This window comes from Orbicella franksi, chromosome 1 (genome assembly GCF_964199315.1).
Source record: "Orbicella franksi chromosome 1, jaOrbFran1.1, whole genome shotgun sequence".
In the NCBI taxonomy this organism is placed as follows: Eukaryota; Metazoa; Cnidaria; class Anthozoa; order Scleractinia; family Merulinidae; genus Orbicella; species Orbicella franksi.
In genome coordinates this window covers 2,646,942-2,666,823 of record NC_138145.1, presented here as the reverse complement: position 1 = coordinate 2,666,823, position 19,882 = coordinate 2,646,942, and the positions used below count along the sequence as shown (strand labels likewise).

The 19,882-nt window shown below is 39.4% G+C and overlaps 1 protein-coding gene across 3 annotated transcripts in view; it reads right to left on the bottom strand.

Annotated features, from left to right (window-relative positions):
* Nucleotides 1-19,882, bottom strand: part of LOC145485094 (uncharacterized) — a 33,140-nt gene that overhangs the window by 3,521 nt on the left and 9,737 nt on the right. For all 3 annotated transcript variants that reach the window (XM_081463745.1, XM_081463738.1, XM_081463755.1), the window contains 24 exons: nt 18,410-18,679; nt 16,576-16,694; nt 15,596-15,654; nt 14,221-14,369; nt 12,890-12,976; nt 12,676-12,770; nt 11,189-11,401; nt 10,612-10,680; nt 10,379-10,496; nt 9,675-9,827; nt 8,437-8,503; nt 7,910-8,039; nt 7,756-7,799; nt 7,530-7,668; nt 6,849-6,952; nt 6,174-6,279; nt 5,758-5,908; nt 5,594-5,663; nt 5,158-5,224; nt 3,681-3,772; nt 3,407-3,536; nt 3,229-3,270; nt 2,863-2,973; nt 1,905-2,192 (listed from right to left, as the gene is read on the bottom strand). In XM_081463745.1, the coding sequence (XP_081319871.1) occupies nt 1,905-2,192; nt 2,863-2,973; nt 3,229-3,270; nt 3,407-3,536; nt 3,681-3,772; nt 5,158-5,224; nt 5,594-5,663; nt 5,758-5,908; nt 6,174-6,279; nt 6,849-6,952; nt 7,530-7,668; nt 7,756-7,799; nt 7,910-8,039; nt 8,437-8,503; nt 9,675-9,827; nt 10,379-10,496; nt 10,612-10,680; nt 11,189-11,401; nt 12,676-12,770; nt 12,890-12,976; nt 14,221-14,369; nt 15,596-15,654; nt 16,576-16,694; nt 18,410-18,679 (2,873 nt within the window). The remainder of the gene's footprint in view (nt 1-1,904; nt 2,193-2,862; nt 2,974-3,228; nt 3,271-3,406; nt 3,537-3,680; nt 3,773-5,157; nt 5,225-5,593; nt 5,664-5,757; nt 5,909-6,173; nt 6,280-6,848; nt 6,953-7,529; nt 7,669-7,755; nt 7,800-7,909; nt 8,040-8,436; nt 8,504-9,674; nt 9,828-10,378; nt 10,497-10,611; nt 10,681-11,188; nt 11,402-12,675; nt 12,771-12,889; nt 12,977-14,220; nt 14,370-15,595; nt 15,655-16,575; nt 16,695-18,409; nt 18,680-19,882) is intronic.

The following is a 19,882-nucleotide window of genomic DNA, read 5'->3' as shown; positions in this document are numbered from 1 at the left end:
GATCCTTGAGTTCAGAGGAGGTTAATTCATGATTGTTTCGCTTTAAAGTGCACCTAACCCCAAAATTTTTTTTTCGCTAAAACGAATCTAGACTTTATTCGAAGCATTTGGGCGAAGAAATTTTTGAATTTGGTTGAATCCTCGATTTTCTATGCCCTTTCAAAGTCGCGCTTGAAGGTTTCACGACCGCGTTTTAGGGAGTCTGGGGCGGCGGTACCTGATGACGTCTACCCAGGAACCAAACACAATGGCGCCTCAGTCAACTCTCTGTATTTGCTCGAGAAAATGGAACACAAAACTAATCGTTCCGATGTATTTTGGGACTAAAACGTCCAAGTTTTGTCTCAGAATCATTTCTTTTTCGTCACTGGAGTCAGAGTTAAGTTTCGATTCGGAAGACTCCGAAATAAACTTCGATCGAGCACGTTCGACAACTGTGAACTCACTGCTTAGAGCTTTGAGAGCAATTTACAATATTTCAAACGACGAAGGGGAAGACTTCTTTGCGGACGAGTTGCTTGTTTATTAGGAATGGAAAGCTAGATACGAAGTGGAGGAGCAGGCAAACGAAAAGCAGGAAAGAAAACTCAAGGACTGCTTTGGATGGTAATTTCGTCAACTAAACATAAGATTCCCACGCGTGTTTATAGCCCGTTTACATTTGTCCTTAGCGAGAATGTATTTTATCAAGGTGTGATTGTTCTGTTAAATCCAGCTTGTGTTTTACTTTCAGTTGAATGCTTCATGTTTATAAGAGCGACGTACGTGTCGCAGTTTTCGAGACTTGATGACCTCCAAAACATTGGCTTCGATCGATTGAAAATCGTACTGTTTGGACCTGTATTTTTGAAGCTGCGGAAAGCAAGGCGGAAGGAAACATTTCATACAATTACCGATTTCACATTGTCACACGTTTTAAGTCGTAACTCCAAATAACCAATGTAAATTGTTCTCAAAGTTTGCAGCGAAATTCGTCGGATAAGCGAAAAGGATGTGTTCCCTAAGCGGTCCGCACATGTTACGCGGTCATATTTTCGACGCTATATCACAGAATCTTTGTCGCACTGCTGATTTCCAAACCTTCGAAAAACTCTGTGAGTCTAACAATTTTGTTATCATGTAATTCTAAAGGATTAATCTTCGACTTTTATCTAAATCGAAAGAGAAATAAGTGTTGGTTAGCGGCGTACAGTTGCGATCTATTTACATATCAGTATAACGCTTCTTGATCATGATCGGATCACACAACTTTGTATGCTACAAATACTGCGGGATTGGAAGATATAGGTTGTAGGTAGTATTTCTACAAATTGCTGGTTAGCTTTAGGCAGAAAATTTATGAAAATAGCGTTCGAAAGTCTGCGGAACAAATTCCAGTGAGAGTTCTTCAATGGTTCTCACAGATTCAGTTCGCTTGTTTCGGTTCGACAAAATCAACCATCGTTTACGTCTTTGTTGCACCATTAGCCGATCATCGTCAGTTAATTGTACAGTATATCTTTCTTTAAATCTGGAATATTGCTGCAACAGCCGATAGCACCTCTGGAAGGCGTTTCTGCGCACTTTTCGAATGTGTATTGCACCATCCTGAAGGAAATGAGAGGACGTCAGATATCCAACCTTCCTGGGTAGACGTCACAAGAGCCGCTAGACCCATTCTCCTCAAACTCGGTCGTGAAACAAAATGGCGGTGTTTTGGAGCTATTTTCGAGATTTCGTCGGGGCACAGAAAATCGAGGATTTAACGGAATCCAAAAATTTTTTCGCAGAACTATTTCAAATAACAAGGAGATTCGTTTTAGCGAAAAAAAATTTTTGGGGTTAGGTGCACTTTAAGGAAAAGTTGTTGTTTTAATGTAATCTCTGTAAACTGCATGTCTGTTCAGAAGCCTTTTTCACTGTACCTTCGCGTATATAGGCTCTTGCCTGGGTTCCTCTTTCGGTTCTGACGGGACTTGCTGGACTTCAACAGTAACAGACTGCCTCAAACTCTCATAGAAAGGATCCTCAAAACTCTCTCTGGAAGACTCCAGTGACCGCCTTTCTTCTAATTCAGGTCTTGTCCCAGGTCTAAGTAAAGCTTCTTCGATTTCGTGTGTCGATTCTCGGCCATTCAGTTCAATGTCGCGTTCCTGGTCTGGTTGTTCTTCTACACTTCCAGTTACTAAACGCTCTTCCTCTGGCGGTTGGTACTAACGGAAACAAACCAGTAAAGAAATAAGGAATAATAATAGTAATAATAATAATAATAATAATAATAATAATAATAATAATAATAATAATAATAATAATAATAGTAGTAGTAATAATTGTACATTTATATAGCGCTAATACTATGAAACCGCTCACGCAACTAAGATTTACAAAAATCTCAATATAACTGGAAATGTCAATATATTTCATGTAAATTAGTACTATCATTTTTTTCAGAAACGGCAAAAGCCGCAAATGAATCCCAAAAGTGAAAGTTTTTTATTCGCGTAACAGTCTAGTTTAGACAACAAAGAAACAGGGAAGGCGCTAGGCGAATAAGCTACTCGTACTATTCAATGGTCAAATCAATAAAAGTTTAGTGGTGTCCCAAAAAATTATTAAGCTTGATGTAGTTCTACACATAATCAAAACAAACAAAGATAATTTAGAAAGTTTGCAAAGGATTCGAGTTACCCACAAATCAGAAAACGACGAAGCTCGAACACGTGATTTTAAATTGTTATTTTAAAAATTATCTTATTTGAAACGTTTATTATGTAGCTTGAGTAAGAAATTTCAAATAACCTCGATCATCTACAGTAGTTAAGTGAGTCAGTAAGAAGACAAGTAGTGGAATATTTATTGACTAGATTAGCGAGATAAGCTTACCTCAAGTTGTTCCGGTGGTTTCTGTACCCACACGTCATCTCCTTTTACCCAGTAACTTCCTCGTCGGCCTCGTTTACAATAGTAACAACACTGCCTGAAGGCATCACGGACCTGGACACGTAGGAGAAATTAAACGAAACGTTGACCCAATTACGTCATCCGCAATAATGAAGCAAATATATGACACTTCAGATTAGTGGTATTAAACATTCCGAAGATTATCAAGCTGAGAAGAGCCAAAAAAAAAAACCTTCAGCGTATACAAAAGCTTTAGCAGTGCCCACTTTCCGAGCCGAGCCATAACGTAGACTGCTAGATGTAATCACCAAAATGGAACTCACTTTCATTAATTAGTGATAAGCTCACCTGTCTATCCATGATCACATAAAATAACAAAAGCATAAATCCCTGAAATTACAAAAGAATACTTGCTTCAAAATAACAATCGTTATTATACGACATAAGAAGAACAATCGAGACAGCTTTTGCTGGTGTCGTATACCACTACGAGTTGAACAATTTAAAAATACGTTACTTCACTCACCGTGATTACGCAGCATATGATGAACAGGACGCACAGCAACGCTTTCCAATAATAAGTGATCAAAAGAATGCCAACCAGCCACGTGATCATGAACATAAGCATAAGGATGATGCAGTAACGAATATGGACCCTGAAAAAACAGAAGCATGTTTTGTAGACTAGTCTTAACAACAACACGTCTATAAAGGAAATGGAAAGAAGTACCATGTTACGCATACTTTCTCGTACTGAACACTGTTCTGAAATTTGGCGATGCCCATGTGATATCAGTTACCTGAATCGTGTTTTTCTGTAGTCTGCTTTCAGCTTCTGTCTTGGTAATCCAGTTACTGCTCTCCATACGATCACGAAAATAACGCAGGTGACCTACCGAAGGAAAGCATGCCAGGTATTCAGTACAGTGTAAAATATTCAGCCTTAATATTTAGTCCAAACTAAATGAAGAGGAGAAATGTAACAGACCACAGTCACGATAAGCAAAAGGTCTTGCCGAAAAAACAAATTTTTGTTCCATACTGAAGCCTCTCCTTCTTTAGGGAACGAAGTAGCAGGCTTACAGCATTCCTTTAGACCTGTTGGGTTATGAATTTCCCTGAATTAAACCGAGGAACACTACGAATAAAAATTCCATTTTGCTATCCGCCATCTTTCTGTGGTGAGTAAATATTATGAGAAAGCTGGTGGCGCTATTTATTGTTATTTTACAAATACTGTACACTGTCGTCCAAGTGAATATCTTATTTGTGTGGTCATTCTTTACACATTAAAGGAGCTCAGTCACGGTATTTTGAGTTATTTTGGCCACATACAAAATTACCTTTAAATTGAAGGAAACCTAAAAATAACAGTTTAATAAGATAGAAAAACACCAAAGACATAATGATAAACCATAAAGGAACAAGGATGGCTAAGGATGGAGAAGATTGACACGGATTACAAACGACGAATTTGAAAAATTGAGGCTATATTTTTCAATATGCGCAAACGGTGACTGTGCTCCTTTAAGGCCCAGTTTTAACGGGAGTTTTAACTCGTCCCGGACTTATCCGACAACCTTTATATTACAAAGGCAGTTTCATTTGCTCCGCTGTTAATGCTCTTCTTCATCTTACCCCTTTTAATTTTGATCGAGTTCGGTGATCGAGTTCGGTGATCGAACCAGTCATCATAAACTTGGAGTTCTGATGCAGAACCAATCGCAAAACAGTCAAACGATTAAAGTTCCATTGATTTTTCGATCGGTTTGGATCGATTGAACAAGCCGGGTGTTAAACATCAGTTTGTTTTGCAATTTCCATGGTTGCAAATATTTTACGCATTCTAATGTGTCATCTCTTATGAATGAATTGCGTGCCGTCTATTTGCTTTAAGTTATTGCTAATTGGTCAATCGAGTAATGCAATCTTAAGTATGTTAACTTCAATGGACTTATGTAATTCTATTTTCGTTTCATTGTAAGTGAAGTAAGTGACCCTTTAATTAAGACAAATGTTACACAATTAAACTGCAACCAACAAAAATAAAAATGAAGTTTAGGAACTAAAAAACCTGGGGGATTAAACGGTGGAGAACAATTAAGTTGAGTGAAAAACAGCGAAGACGCGAAAAAAACTTAAAGCTTTGATAGCGTCTACTTTCTTAGATTTTAATTAAGCTAAAGGAAAACGTTAGAACAAGGATTACTAGCTTGCAGTCACTTTCTGATTGATTGCCGAAAATGAAACAACTGAAAGATGTGAAAGATACATTACCACAAAGAAAACTAACGCCGGTATGAAGAACAGCCATATCAAAGGGTTAAACAAGGACATCCAGCACCTAATACAAACAAAATTTAAGCGTTATTATTCCGTGTATTTTCTTCGTAGAATCTACAAAGCGGATCCTACGGAATCATTGTTTTTTATATCTATGCCATGCATATCAGCTATGATCATTAATAGCGTCTATGTAAACCTTTGTATATTGTCAAGAAGACTGGATGTAGAATACATTACGTTTGATTATTGCTGAGGTTCTCAGGATAATTTTAAGAGTTAAATTATGATGGTGTAAAGATTGCTTAGAATCTTCTGAAAGAGTCTTTCTCTTTACCGCTATTGTTTTTCCCGTTTAATTTGGTTGTCTGAGGGGGGAGGTTATAAACAAACTTACTTGCTAAGAAGTGTTTGAAGGAACAAAACTTACGATAGGTAGCTCTCAAAACCCGAAAGCTTGTTTATAAACCACGTGATGAGCATTGGAATTCCAGGCAAACCTTGAAGGAAATGACAAAAGGGTCTCATTGTCATTGTAGTTATTATTATTGAAATAAAACAACAACGTTTTAGATTAAATTTACGGTGACTCACCCCAACCAAGCAGGAAATATCCAATCCAGTATTTCTTTTTCGGTCCATTTTCCGTATCCCAAGTTCTCATATAAACGCTTTCGGCAAGAATCCACGAAAAGGAGCAAAGGAAGAAATAATGAACCAGGAACGACAAAAGATTACACAACTCCTAGAAGCAAAAGATAAATTACAGCTATGTAACTATCAAAAATTTGGAGCATCTTAATTCACCAAAACTGCATAAAAGTAAGCAGAAGCGATGTCAAAGCTATTAAGAGCGCTGGTCAACTTTGAAACAGAACCATGAATCTGCGATCTTATCAAATATCCACTGTATTTGTCTCCATAAATCAGTTCCAGTTTGTTCACTTGTAATAAGGAAGCAACAATAAGTACCGCTAGTAATTATACCGCCACTAGCATCTTCATCTTACCAAGTCGTTATAAGAAGCTAGACCGAGCAGGATTAGAACAAAGGCTACAAGGATCGAAGCACAGACACACATATGCATCACCCATGTACGATCTGGCTTCAACCATCTGAAAGCGAAACAGAAAAAAACGCACCATGCGCCTTCTCATTGGAGAAGTTCACCTCAATAATTCACTTTGTGTAACAAGGGTATCATCAGGGTATCATTAATGTAAGTGTCTAAATTTGCTAAACCTAGTTACGAATCCCATTTAATCGAACGAAACAGTGGCGGGAGAGTGAAAATTTCCGGGCTCTGACACTGGACTGGGCCCACAATTTTCATCTCCAAATCGCTAGGAAATTGCGCCATGATGACTGGGATGTTCTGGCGCTTTTCTTTGATTGAATAATAAAAAGGGCTTCAACGAAGGTCCGTGTTATATTACATGAATATCCATGTACGTTACGCATGCGCAGTAGGTAGAGATTTGCCACATGCTTTTCGACCTCATGTTGAATAAATGTGTTAAGTTCTCCCAGCTTCAGCATCCGTTCTCTCAATTGTTCGGTTACATGAAACCCTGCACATTACAGTTTGCCAAAAATGGCACTTGTTCGCTGGCTGCTTTTGGATAAAATGTGCTAATATACGGAATTTGAAAAGGGTAGTAGAAATCTATATTATTGTACTTACGGGCTTAAAATTAAGAGAAGTAAAAATGTTATTCCTGCAAATGCGATTATTATCCAGCAAGCGATCAAGAGACAATGGATGAAGTCACTTATTCCTGATGTTATCTGCAGAAAAAATGAAAGCACGTCATCTAAACACAGCTTTTAACAGACTAGTTACAATTAATCGCTGACAAATAGGGTATCTAACAAAAGCATTGCAAAGGAAGGAACCCTTACAAAAGTTTTGGAACTATCGTTTTGTACGAGTGAATTTAGTAATAATATGAGTATGGGGCTCCGCTTCGCGGCCCTTCGGGCCGCCGGAGCTCCGCTATAATGTTTGACAGATAACTGCTAGTTTTTCATCTGAAAGACGTTAACAGTTAGTGGTATGCTGCTATTCTGGTGTTCCTGGTGTAAGTACAGGTTCATTAAACTTGATTTGGTCACAGTAGGAAAATTTTGCATTCATTTTAGTCGTGTACTTGGAAGCGTGGTTGATTACGTCAACGTCAACCCCAGCGCGCGCGTGGCACTTAAACCATGCCTTGCATGATGCGCAGAACGTGTGCGCACTAATAAAAGCGAGCACCGTCCTTAAGTCGAACCAGTGGTGCTTTATAATCGTATTCAGTGACTTTCCTTGATGACACTTGATAACTGTATTCAGTGAGTTTTCCTATATGACGCTTGCACTTACCTTCTGTACGTTTGGAGGAAGAGCTCTGTTCCGTAACACCGCGAAATTAGTCATGTGATCACACCGACAAGTTGTTCGCATACGATTGTACGAAGAGGTGTTGCAGCCTTCCTTAGACCATCCCCCGTGAGGAGCATTCCTAGAAAAGGAGTTCCGATTAGCTATTGCTTCTTAATTGGTGACCAAATTTAGGTTGCACGTAAAGTAAAGCTATCGTTATACTTACATGTTAAAATCCCAAAATGCACAAATTGGCTCATCACCATCGAGCTGAAATAAACAGGTCACCGGTTAATAAACTTTTTATTCACAGGCAAATAACAATCTTGAAGCCTTCAATGTTAAATGAAAAATATATATTACCAAATAAGTCAACTTACATCAACTTCTTGCAGGTTACTAGAGGCGATGATGACGGGATCGGTTAATTTGGAATCTGGTTTTGGGTCCGTGGAGGCAGAAATTACTGCTGAGTTGATTTCAAAGGCCATACCTTTGTCACTATACGCACTAAAAATGTAAGATTGCACAAGTTAACACCATGTCACTCTCTTAAGGAGCCAGCCTGGCCAAACATCTAAGGCGCCAGTCGTGAAAAACTGAATTCCGAGTTGTCCCGTTTTGACAAAAAGCTGAAGTTGTTTCCTGCATAGTTAAAAGTCCACTGGTCCTCCCCCCCCCCCCCTGCCCTAGCCTCTTGTTCATTTATTATATGCGTTTTTGATGTTTGAATGTTCAGCCGTATCAGTGCTTGTGCTAAATCCCTTTCCAAGGTTAAAAATGTCTTTTTTTCTTCCGTTTGTTTAGTTGTTCAAAGCAAGGTTAGATTTGTCTATCGTTCGTCTCAGTTTACCTTGGCAGTAAATAGTGAAGTAAACAGTATTGCGATTTGACTGACTGTACCCACCTTTCAAAAGAAAGGATCCTGGTGAGTGTTCTATATAAGAAGCCAGCAAATCTTATTCCGTTTTTACCTTGAAAGCCAAAAAATAAAATATAAAAACAGACGAAATTAGACATGAAATTTGGACATGATTTGTAATCAAGATGAACAAAATTACTTATGTAGTTAGGAAAGATAACTTTTGAGAACTGAATCTGTCAAGACATGGTTCAAAGCCTTCTATCAGAAATAACACCGTATTTCGATATTGTTAGTAGTAATATACATGCAAAACTCTCAGCACGCTGATTGGATGAGAGCGTGTCAGTTAATTCCAAACAGAAATTTGAAGTTGAAATTATACTGCATATTTAAAATTAACAAGTAATCAAATGATTATTATCATTTCATTTGCAATAAATAAGCTCTCGTAAACGTTTCAACGACGACAAATTGCACTCGCCCTACGGGCTCGTTGAATGCTCTTTTGGTCTTACAAAAATTTACTTGTGCTAATTTATTCTAAATAATCGGAGTCGAAATCATGTGATTTCTTATACAAATTACCTCAATGATATGCAGTCATAACGACGTTCTTGACAGCACAAATGGAAATTTTTACTGGAATCCGTGCAAAACATTGAAACGAGCTCTTACAATACATACCGACATATTTGAAAGCAAACTCAAGGACAGTCATTAAATCTGGAAACCTGAAGTAGTACTCTAATTAACAATTGGATTATGAGCTCGAGATTTCTATGAGGAGATAGCAAATAATCTAATTGTTTTAGTAGAATTCTAACTGAAATTTACTTTTCGAAGTATTACTAAACTTTATGTTTTAGAAAGATCGCTCGGATTGAATTGTCATTTGAAATTGAAGTTGGTGCGCTCGCGCATCTTTTTTTCAATAATTTCAAGTGAAGAAATCGTTACTGTCCTTCTTTTCGTCTTCTCAGGAATTTAATTATCCATTTGCATTAAAATTTTCCTTCAAAACTTTAGAAAACCAACGAACCGTCGTCATTTTGTAGACGACCTCCAGGCACTGTACGCTAATAGTGATATATGCTGATAGTGTGCGATCACTCAATCAGATTGCAGCAATTGCATCAGTGTCCAATTAGAATTCTACTAATCATTATTGTTAAGTCTCCGGTAAAACCAAAGCCTTCAGACACTCAGAGTATCGGGTTACATTTACTTTTTTGCTTTTTACTATACAGTAAGTAAAGCAAATTAACATTCCGTTGACTTACCAGGATTCATGGATTTGATTACTTTCTGGCTTAACACCACGAACGTGGTGACATTCCATTGTTGTTGAACTTTTGCCAATTCGGCCCACTCGTAGTTTGGAAAAATGACATCTTTTGAGATACTCTCGGGATCGGCTTTACCAGCACCCATAACTGTTACCAAAAATAACAAGTGTCATCATGATTTTCTCTTAAACTGAACTAGTAAGACACTGTAATTGGCCGTTTTTACACTAGAGGACGCATTATCCGTCCAGAAGGACAATGCGTCCTCGCTGTTTTTATGCTAAAGACGCATTATCCGTCTGGACGAACTTGGACAAACATTTGTAGTTCGTCTGGTTATGCGTCTCTAGTATAAAGACGGGCACAAGACGTATTATGCGTCTAGACGAACTACACTTCGAAATTCGTCTTGAACGACGAGCTAGGAGAGATAGTTCGTCTAGACGCATAATACGTCTTGTGCCCGTTTTTATACTAGAGACGCATAACCAGACGAACTACAAATGTTTGCCCAAGTTCGTCCAGACGGATAATGCGTCTTTAGTATAAAAACGGCCATTGAGTGCATCGCTTGCATATTTTCCGCACAATTTAGAGGGTATCACTATCTTAAAACTCTTATCTAGTTCTCGCCGTCGAATCAGGTCAGTTCAGTTAGTTCTTTGCTCGTATCTCCATAACATATATAAATAACTTACCAACATTCTCGGATATAAATATTTCTAGATTCCTGTCGCCCTCAAATGAAGTTACCCGAGCAGCCTGGAGACCATATGTCTCAAGAACTCTTATGAATCTTGATGCCGTCTGTAGCAACTAAAGACGAATAAAAGTAAGAAACTTTAGGTTGGATATTGTGAATGCTAATAAATACTGAAACACTCTGAAGGTTTTTACAAAAATTCAAACATTTTGTAGATTTTTACAGCACCTTTTGAGCGACTATAAACTCCTGTTCGTTATTCCTGTGAAGAACGCTATTTGCAACGTTGATAACATGCTATTAAAGAGAAAAATAATTATTAGAACGTCAAATGTTCTGTTTGCCGCTTCCAGATCGTTTCTTAATTGCAATAAAAGGAAAAGCAGATGGATATCAGTGCTGACCGTCGCAGCGCATCCATACGAAGACGTTTAAGAAAGTACGGCTCCGGAACTAGTAGATGAAATAGATGAGCAAGTAAACATCAGATGACTACGGGGGGCGGGGGGGGGGTGCACCCTCAGGCACAGGAAAACAAGTTGGACGAGTCAGGGCCGATAATTTTCTGTGAGGAACTTTATTAACAAGCATTGCGCTTTGATCTGATTGACCACGAAACAAATAAATTCATAAAATAATAATAAAAATCTTATTGAACAAGTTTGCCTCATTCATTTCTCTGATCATTGACTGATGAACAAAAAGCAATTTAGTCAATGTTTAAATATTAAAATACATCTTAACCTCACTCTTTTTGGGGAAATAAATCCTTGCTTTTAGAGTAACATACAAACATACATCTTACCTTGACTTCGGTGGAGCTGTGAGCGTCATCTTGGTTTTCTTTAGTAATGTAATCAACGATGAATTCCAATATTTCTGCGCTTATAGCAACATCCCCTGCCATCATTGCGAAGTCCTCATTTGGTGTCGACAAGTTAAACAGATTTTCCAAGCTTGTTAGGATATTCCTTTCTACATTTTCGTTATTTACGATACCACTTGTATATTGCTTGACCTGCAGCCCCAACAAGATACAATGAAAACACACAATGAAATCTGCTTACAAACATTGTTATGAAGCTAATCTAAGGCGTGCTGTTAATGGTGCCCGATGGGCGTACAATTAAAAAGCTGTCGCCAGCTCTCCATACTAGCCACAGGTTACTTTGACTTGACATTTTCTTTCCGAAAATACACAGCTGCCAATAAGAAGACTTCTGAACTTAAAATTCGAATGTTCAAAGCGTCGCACTGTAAGCAGATGTTCAAAATGAGAATAAAACATTCACCATCCACGCTTGAATTTATCAATTTAAGTCCACATGAAAAGTTATTTGGAATTCTACATTCATGCATTACGTAACTTATATCAAAGAACTGACCCTCTTTAGGGTTAGTTTGCTCCTACGACTTGAATTTGAATGTACAAATGTTCAGGTGTCCTTTATCTTGATTGTATCCTAGAGGTAATTCTTCTTGCTTTATTACTATACACTAAACTCCAGCTACACAGCGAGATTCTCGGGAAAACAAAACTTACTGTGACCCTTGGGACTAGTAATTGGTGTAAATAATTTGTTACTATACATCTTATTCCAAAATGGCGGTCAATTTATTATTCTTTAGTGTGCATGTTTATTAGCCCCCTTTGCCTCATTTTCACTTCAAAACTGCTTTTGTATTCTGTACGTGTTGACGAGGCAAAGAGGGCTAATTACCATGTAAACAAAAGAATAATAAACTGGTTGCAATTTTGGAATAAGGTGTATTACCAATAGCAAAATATCGTAAGGAGGAAACTATCACATATGGGTTTCACAAGGGTTATTTAGCTATTTTCTAAGGGACAAGGGCAGAATTTGAAAAGCACTTTGTGGATTATAGACTTGAGGTTGGTACATTCATCTGTGTAACGAGTTCTTTGAAACTGATGTTTCGATTTTTCGACACTCTTGCTCCGATGACGGGCTAACCCTCGACACGACAGCTTCATAGACTCGCTGCAGCAATTAAATTGACCTAAATAGCTAACTGATACTCCTGCCCACCGACACAGCACAACACTTTCAAGAAGAGAGTGTGTTTCTATGCCTTAGCCCGTTATTTTGTAGCTCATGATATTCACCACTGAAAATTATACCAAATTATACTAAAACAATTATTCGCCTTAAACGAATAACTGTTATTTATTGTTCTTATTACTATTGGGATGCATATTGACCTGAAAAGCATGCTGGTAAGTGTAATTCAACAGATGTAAATTATCAGCAAATCACTTTCAAAACTGACCTGATTTCTGAGGTTTTCAAACTCAACACTTTTACAGCTTGTGTAGTCCGGGTAGTACCAGTACCCCCCGGAAGAACAGTTTCGCTTGGCAAAACCTTAACATAAAATAAAAGTTAAATTGACAAAGGCCCGGAATAGAAACGCAGACCAGCGCTTCGGCTTCCGGATTTCTCTGTTAGCTCATATAAAAGTGGTAGAGGATAGCTTGACTAACCTTTCGCTCCTCTTGGACATGGCTGTACGTCAAAATCGCCATAAACTGCATCATTCCACGTCACATTTTCAAACGTAGATGGACAACCTATGTAGATAAGGAGGCGAATAATCAAAAACTAACATTTTAAGCATAAAGCATGCCATGTCATGAATGTTATGTCATTACTTTTTTCTACGGTATGTCATTACACTTAATTACTGTTCATTAGGGAAACAGTTTTTTTTTTCTCCGAGAAACGAACTGTTTCCCAAGGGGCCAGTGATTGTTTAGTCATAATTTTGGAGTTTAATAGCAATAACGCAAGATGGAAAGAAATTTCACGAGTCTTTAAAGGTGTCTCGATACAGTGTGACTATAGTCATGTGGACACGTGGATATGGGGTGAATTCGCTGCATTCCTGTGTAAGGATTCTTCGCGTTTCTGTGTAACCATTCTTTGCGTTCCAATTGTAAGATTCCTATGAAGGGCGGTTCAGGCAACTTACGGGTTCATCAGTTTTGGCTAATTAACGATTCTGAAAAATCCATCAATCCTTTTTTTTTTTGTTATTTTTCATCCGAAAAGCACAATCGAAGTGACCTTACAAAAGTCTAGTTCTCGAGGTCGCGAAAAAGAAAAGCAAATGAGAAAATTTCCAGGCTTCACAATATAACTTCAAGACACATTTTGGTATTATTTGAAGCCATGTCATCAAATAGTGTACATCTTTTGGTTCATTTACTATTATGATGTAAAATGTATTACAGTAAGCTCTCGCCTTGCAGACACCCCGCTATTACGGACACCCCATTACCATAGAATTCCAAAAGTAACGACCCACACGAAAATAACGGCTCCCGAAAATCCGGAGGGTAGATAGAGGGTACTCCCATGTATAAGCTATATGGGCTGTGCAGGCCGGTATGGTTTTCAGGCTCAAATTCTCGCCCGCTTTACCTCAAACGAGATAAAACGCCTACCGTGTACCTTTATTCTGCGACAGCGAAAATAACAGAACCCAAGGGAAAAGCACGTGACTACATTGTGCCACCCAATGACATAATATTTTTTTCACGCTCGCATTCCCAGCTTTTGCGGCGGGAAAAGTGCATCTGTTGTATGTGCCTCGTTTATGCTTATGGTTAAAAATAAATTCGCCATTAAAAAAGCGATTTACCAGCCTTACTACAGACAAAATATCCCAGCTTGTGGTTATCCCCAAGTTAAGGTAGCCTCTGATTAGTGAGAGAGCGGGCGACATTTGGCTTTAGCGATTGCCATGTGACCAGAAATCAACCAGTAAAGGCGCAACTAAACTCAAGCTGTATAACAGCATGCAATGTCATACCTTGGCTTTGTTCAATAGTGTAATAGTAGCGGTCCACTGCTAAGTTTCCAATCTTTGCGTTGTCGACCTCTGCCTTCAACCTTTTTCTTACTGAATCGTCAGTGTCTTGGAGTGTTTTTACCAAAATGTCTGCTTTCACTGAGCCTGGACTGAAAACGAATTTGAGTAGCAAATAGCAAACACCGTAAATTCATTCCAATAGACCAATTTCGATACATTAAAATTCAGCCTAAAACAACAGAACTCAGCACGAGGCTCTGGGGAATAACTACAGAGTTTGTGAATTGTTTTAGGCTGAATTGTAATATATCGAAATTGGTCTATTAGAAAGCTCGTAGTAGTAATCTGCCTCCGTATTTATATATAGAGTACCTATTAGTGAGAAGCGACTACTAACTATTATTAAAAAGTGGATCATTGGATAATGCAATTCAGGAGTTTTCACTGGCTTAGCCATCATGGTACATGAGCAAATATACCATGCTCCACAAATATGGTAAGCGTACGCGTAATTTTGGGGGGCGTTATTATTTTTACTTTACGTTAGTTTTCCGTTCTTTTTTGTTTGGGGGGTGAGGGGTGTTAATAAAACAATTACTGCACTCGTGCTTGTTGGATATGAGATGATTATAGCAAACTCAGCGCTATGCGCATCTCATATCATCTCATATCCAACGTGCGCTCGTTGAATAATTGTTAAGTATACGGTTTAATGACTCGTGGCTATTCCGGCAGACTTCTGAGACACTCCAATGTTGCGCACCAAGTCAGGAGAGTTCACTGACTATTTGAACTCTCCTTGAGACTTTATCCATACAATATGTAAAGTTCTAATAACGGAGGCTTTCGATATAAGTAAAAAGTAGCAGAGGCCAAACCACCGTCAATAAATCAACAAAGTGTTGTCTACAAATTCGAATGTGATCTGTGTAATGCAGATTACGTTTGCTATGCACGCAGACACCTTTTCCAACGCACTGAGGAACACAAGCACTCCGCTATTAGACAACACCTGTGTGACGCCCATAATCAGAGGAACAAAGATCTTCGGGAAGAATTTACCATCCTTAAGAAATGTCGTGAGAAATGTGAATGCTTAATTTACAAAATACTCTTTATCCAAGAAATCAAAGCAAAACTATTTAGTACCTAATTAACACTCTCTACCGTGCACATTGTAGTGTTTTTAATCGCATGCAACGCCACTTTCACATGCATTTTAGTATAAAGAACTCACAAGAGTCTGACTTTTAGTTTTACGAATTTGAAAGTGATGAACAAGTCAGTTGTTACTCTTAATATGTAAAGTTGTTTTCTTTTCATATCATTGACCGATTCTAGCAATAAAGTAACTGAAGTGACATAGATAACTCACTTGAGTTTCACCACGCTCACATCAAGAAAACTAGGAAGAGGGCCCAACACAGACCGCACCTTCAATGCAAAAATGATATCTTAACAATTAGCCGACTATGCAGCCCTATCCCCCACTGGGGGCTATATGGAAGGAGGAGGAGGAGAAGGAGGGCGAGGAGGACGAGGAGGACGAGGAGGAGGAGGAGGAGGAGGACGAGGAGGACGAGGAGGAGGAGGAGGACGAGGAGGACGAGGAGGACGAGGAGGACGAGGAGGACGAGGAGGACGAGGACGAGGAGGACGAGGAGGACGAGGACGAGGAGGACGAGGACGAGGAGAAGGAGGAGGACGAGGAGGACGAGGAGGACGAGGACGAGGAGGACGAGGAGGACGAGGAGGACGAGGAGGACGACGAGGAGGACGAGGACGACGAGGACGACGAGGAAGAGGAGGAGGACGAGGAGGACGAGGAGGACGAGGACGAGGAGGACGAGGAGGACGAGGAGAAGGAGGAGGACGAGGAGGACGAGGACGAGGAGGACGAGGAGGACGAGGAGGACGAGGAGGACGAGGACGAGGACGAGGAAGAGGAGGACGAGGAAGAGGAGGAGGACGAGGAAGAGGAAGAGGAGGAGGAAGAGGACGAGGACGAGGACGAGGAGGACGAGGAGGAAGACGAGGAGGAAGACGAGGAGGAAGACGAGGAGGAAGAGGAGGACGAGGACGAGGAGGAGGATGAACAATTATGCTATGCATCATTAGGACAATCTACTGTTTCACCTCACCCTTTTGACTTTTAGCGAACACGTAATGCAATGAAAGGTTAGAAATTCCATTTACTTACTATAGCTGTGTTTAGTTACCTACCCAACCTCTCGGTTGGGTAGGTTTTTGGTGAGAAAAAAAGGGCAAATATTTACAGGTAACAGAAGATTCCTCTGGGTCTTATTGGTACTAATAAAGACATGAAGATCAATTTGCGATTCTCAATGCACTTACCTCTTTGGTTATCCTTTCAGCCATGTCCTGAAATTCTTTAGAACCCTTGTTTTTCATGTTCTCATCAAAGTCCTCTTTTATTAATTCCACTTTCAGTAGCAGGTACTCTGTTCCATTTTCTGGGTGGAAAATTGGATGCAAACAAATATTATCCATTTATGTTCTGGGCCAATCAGCATTAAAATGATATTGTGTGCAATTGAGAGAGGCCAATTTTTTAAAACAGTATGGCTCCGCTGCCATCTTGTGCTTATAGAGTCATTGTTGCGTATTGCACGCTGCTATGTTCAAGTCTTCACGGATCTTCACCATCCGTCATAACATATCAATACAGTCTTGACACAGATTACAATCTTTATTAAATCCATTTTGAAATCACTGGTTATCCTTGCAATCTGATTGGCTCTCAATGGTGCGATTTATTCACGAATCGCACTATTTTTTGTTCTAAATCGCATCTCTTTCTCAGCCATTGAGAATGGCACAGGAAAACAAAACAACCAATCAGATTTCAATATTAGTTTAAACTAAACAATAAAATTTCAGGAAAGTGAGAGGTAAAAAGCCATTGTGTGGAGAATTTAGCAACTACTATTGCCAAAACTTTGTTGTTACTGTTGTTTTTTTTTCCAAAAAAATTGACGAATGTAATTAATTACAGTTTCTAAATGACGATTATGAGCTTCTTCAGGCTGAACACCTACTTTAATGGAAGTTTCCAACTTTCAGTGTCCATTTTGACGAATATTTTGGCGATTTTTCTTCAACATCTGCTCAAAATCGGTATGATACCGAGTCCAGTAAAACATAAACAAACGAAAACCACACAACAACAAATTCAGGGCCATCTCAAGAAGTTAGATGTTTCCAGGTTTCCGGTAGTTTCAAACGAAGCAACAAAAGAGCTCAACTCTGTCGCTGTGACTAAACATAGTCAAAATACGCCCCGCTCCACAAAACAATGAATGAATGAACGTCTTATGAAGCTGGTGCTAGTCCCGCCATCTTGGAAATATCTTCAAACAAATGGCGCCGCAAGAACTTGACAAGGTCCTGAGTATTGAGTCCTTCGCCGAGGTCACAAAAAGAAACGGAGATGATAACGAGCTGGACTCCCTTAAAATCATGCCATTAAACGGTATGAAAGAAAAAAAACGTACCATCCACTGGGCATCGTGCACTCGAGTTTCACAACTCAAAAGAAATCCATCGCAGAATTACGCAGGATGCACCTTCAAATTCCTTCTCCAAAGACAATGAAAAGTCTCAGCCTCAACCACAGAAGAAAGAAAGACCTTCCATCGTTGATTCAGGCGACGAGAATTGAACTTTTATACCTGAGGTATACTATTTTCGTTCTCACTTCAAAACCGCTTGTTTCTTTGTCATGCTCGGATGAGTTTTCGTCACATGACATCATTTCGCATACTAAATGAGACGTAAAGGCGTTTCCGGTTCCGCTTTTTTTTTTGTAACAAACCGGCTACTAGAACAATACACCAAAAATCTAAAAGTTAAGGCGATAAAATTGCGCGATTTCAAAATGGATCTAATAAAGTGGTAATTGAACTTCGTGTCGCGCAATTTTGGTCTGAAATCATACTTGTGATTTCAAATCGAACTCGCGCTGCGCGCTCGTTCGATTTTGAAATCACGCGTACGATTTCAGACCAAATTGCACTCCACTCAGTTCAATTACCATTATTAATGCCTCACGAATGATCAGCAATGTATGATTCCTTTCACTTCCTTTCAGTAATTTTTGCTTGCAGTAAAACTGTGATAAATGGATTAACCAATCTCAAAATACAATAAAATACAAACTATTACTTACGTTTAACCAGTATTTTCATTTTGCGCTTATCTCGGCCAACTTCATTTGTTGCTTCACAATAGACTTCCGAATTCCTTATAGCTTTGAATTCGATCTCACTTTCCGAGTCCGGTGACGTCACGGTCACATCCTCCGCGTCCTTAACAGACCGGGTGTTAAACGTCATGTGAATTTTGGGACGTGGGTGTCCTGTGGCATCACATTTGACTTGTACCATCTCATCAATATTTACCACACGCTGTTCTTCAAATTTGACGATTACTGGAGGCCCTAAAGTTGTAAGTGGAACAACACTTATACTTGCGTTAATACCTCATGAACGGTGCAGGTCTAAAAGTTATGAAACACAGTTATGAAATTATAGTGAAAATCGTTAGCATAATCGTCATTTACAGGCAAAAACTAACGATAGACAAATCCGACGTTTCGGCGACATCTTGGCGCCATTGTCAAGGGAAACTAATTAAATATGCGATTTCAAGAGTAACTAAGAGTTCAGAGTTTCTAATTTGCATAAGTTAGACAAAGACTTAAGCGCGAACTGAGTCTGATTGTACATTTAAACACGGTCGTAATTGTTTAATGAGTAACATCTCATTAATGAGACAATCAAACTTGTTGTGGCATTTTTTCAACACGCTAAAACAATTGCGAAGGTCATCCGGAATCCTGCCTGCGTGTCTATTATCATAGTGAATGCGTACTGACGAGGTCTTGCTTCTATGTCCATCAACGCGTACGAACAGATGGCCACGGGTGTAACCGACATAACCAGCATCGCACTGGTCACACTTGAAGTTATACACAACGCATTGTTGATCAATGAACTGAGGCTTAGGTTCGCTTGTCGGGAACTCCTGGGCAATCTTGCGGCTCGTAAACACCGGTTGAACACTAGTCTGCAGCTTCACACTGAGATCTTTCAACTGTGTCTTCACGATATTAGCAGACTCCTGGTCTTTAAAGGGTATGACAACCCGAGTAGTGTTTTCTGTCGTAGATCTGGACCGTAATGAGGGCTGGTCAGCGACCTTTAAATTTAGGAAGGTTTTGACAGTGGAGTCAACAAGGTGCTTGGGATATTTCAGTTTAGAGAAAACAGACTTCAGTCGTTCGCACTCCTCAGTGAAGTAGGACCATGACGAAGACAGGCGATGTGCGCGATCGAGCATAGTTGTCAATAGTCCGCGCTTGTACCTATTATCGACATGACTGTGGTAATGGAGAAGCAGACCACTGTTTGTTGGCTTCACAAACACTTTAGTTTCAATACGAGGCGCTCTGTTTAGGAGTTGAGTACCGAGAAAGGGAAGCATTCCATCATTTTCGACCTCCATAGTGAAGTTGATGGCGGGGTGAGCGTGGTTGAGGGTGTTAAGAAAGTCCCTAGCTGTAGACAAATCGGGCATCACAGTGAATGTGTCGTCAACATATCGACGATAGTAAGGTGGCAGCTTGCCCTCAACATCTAAT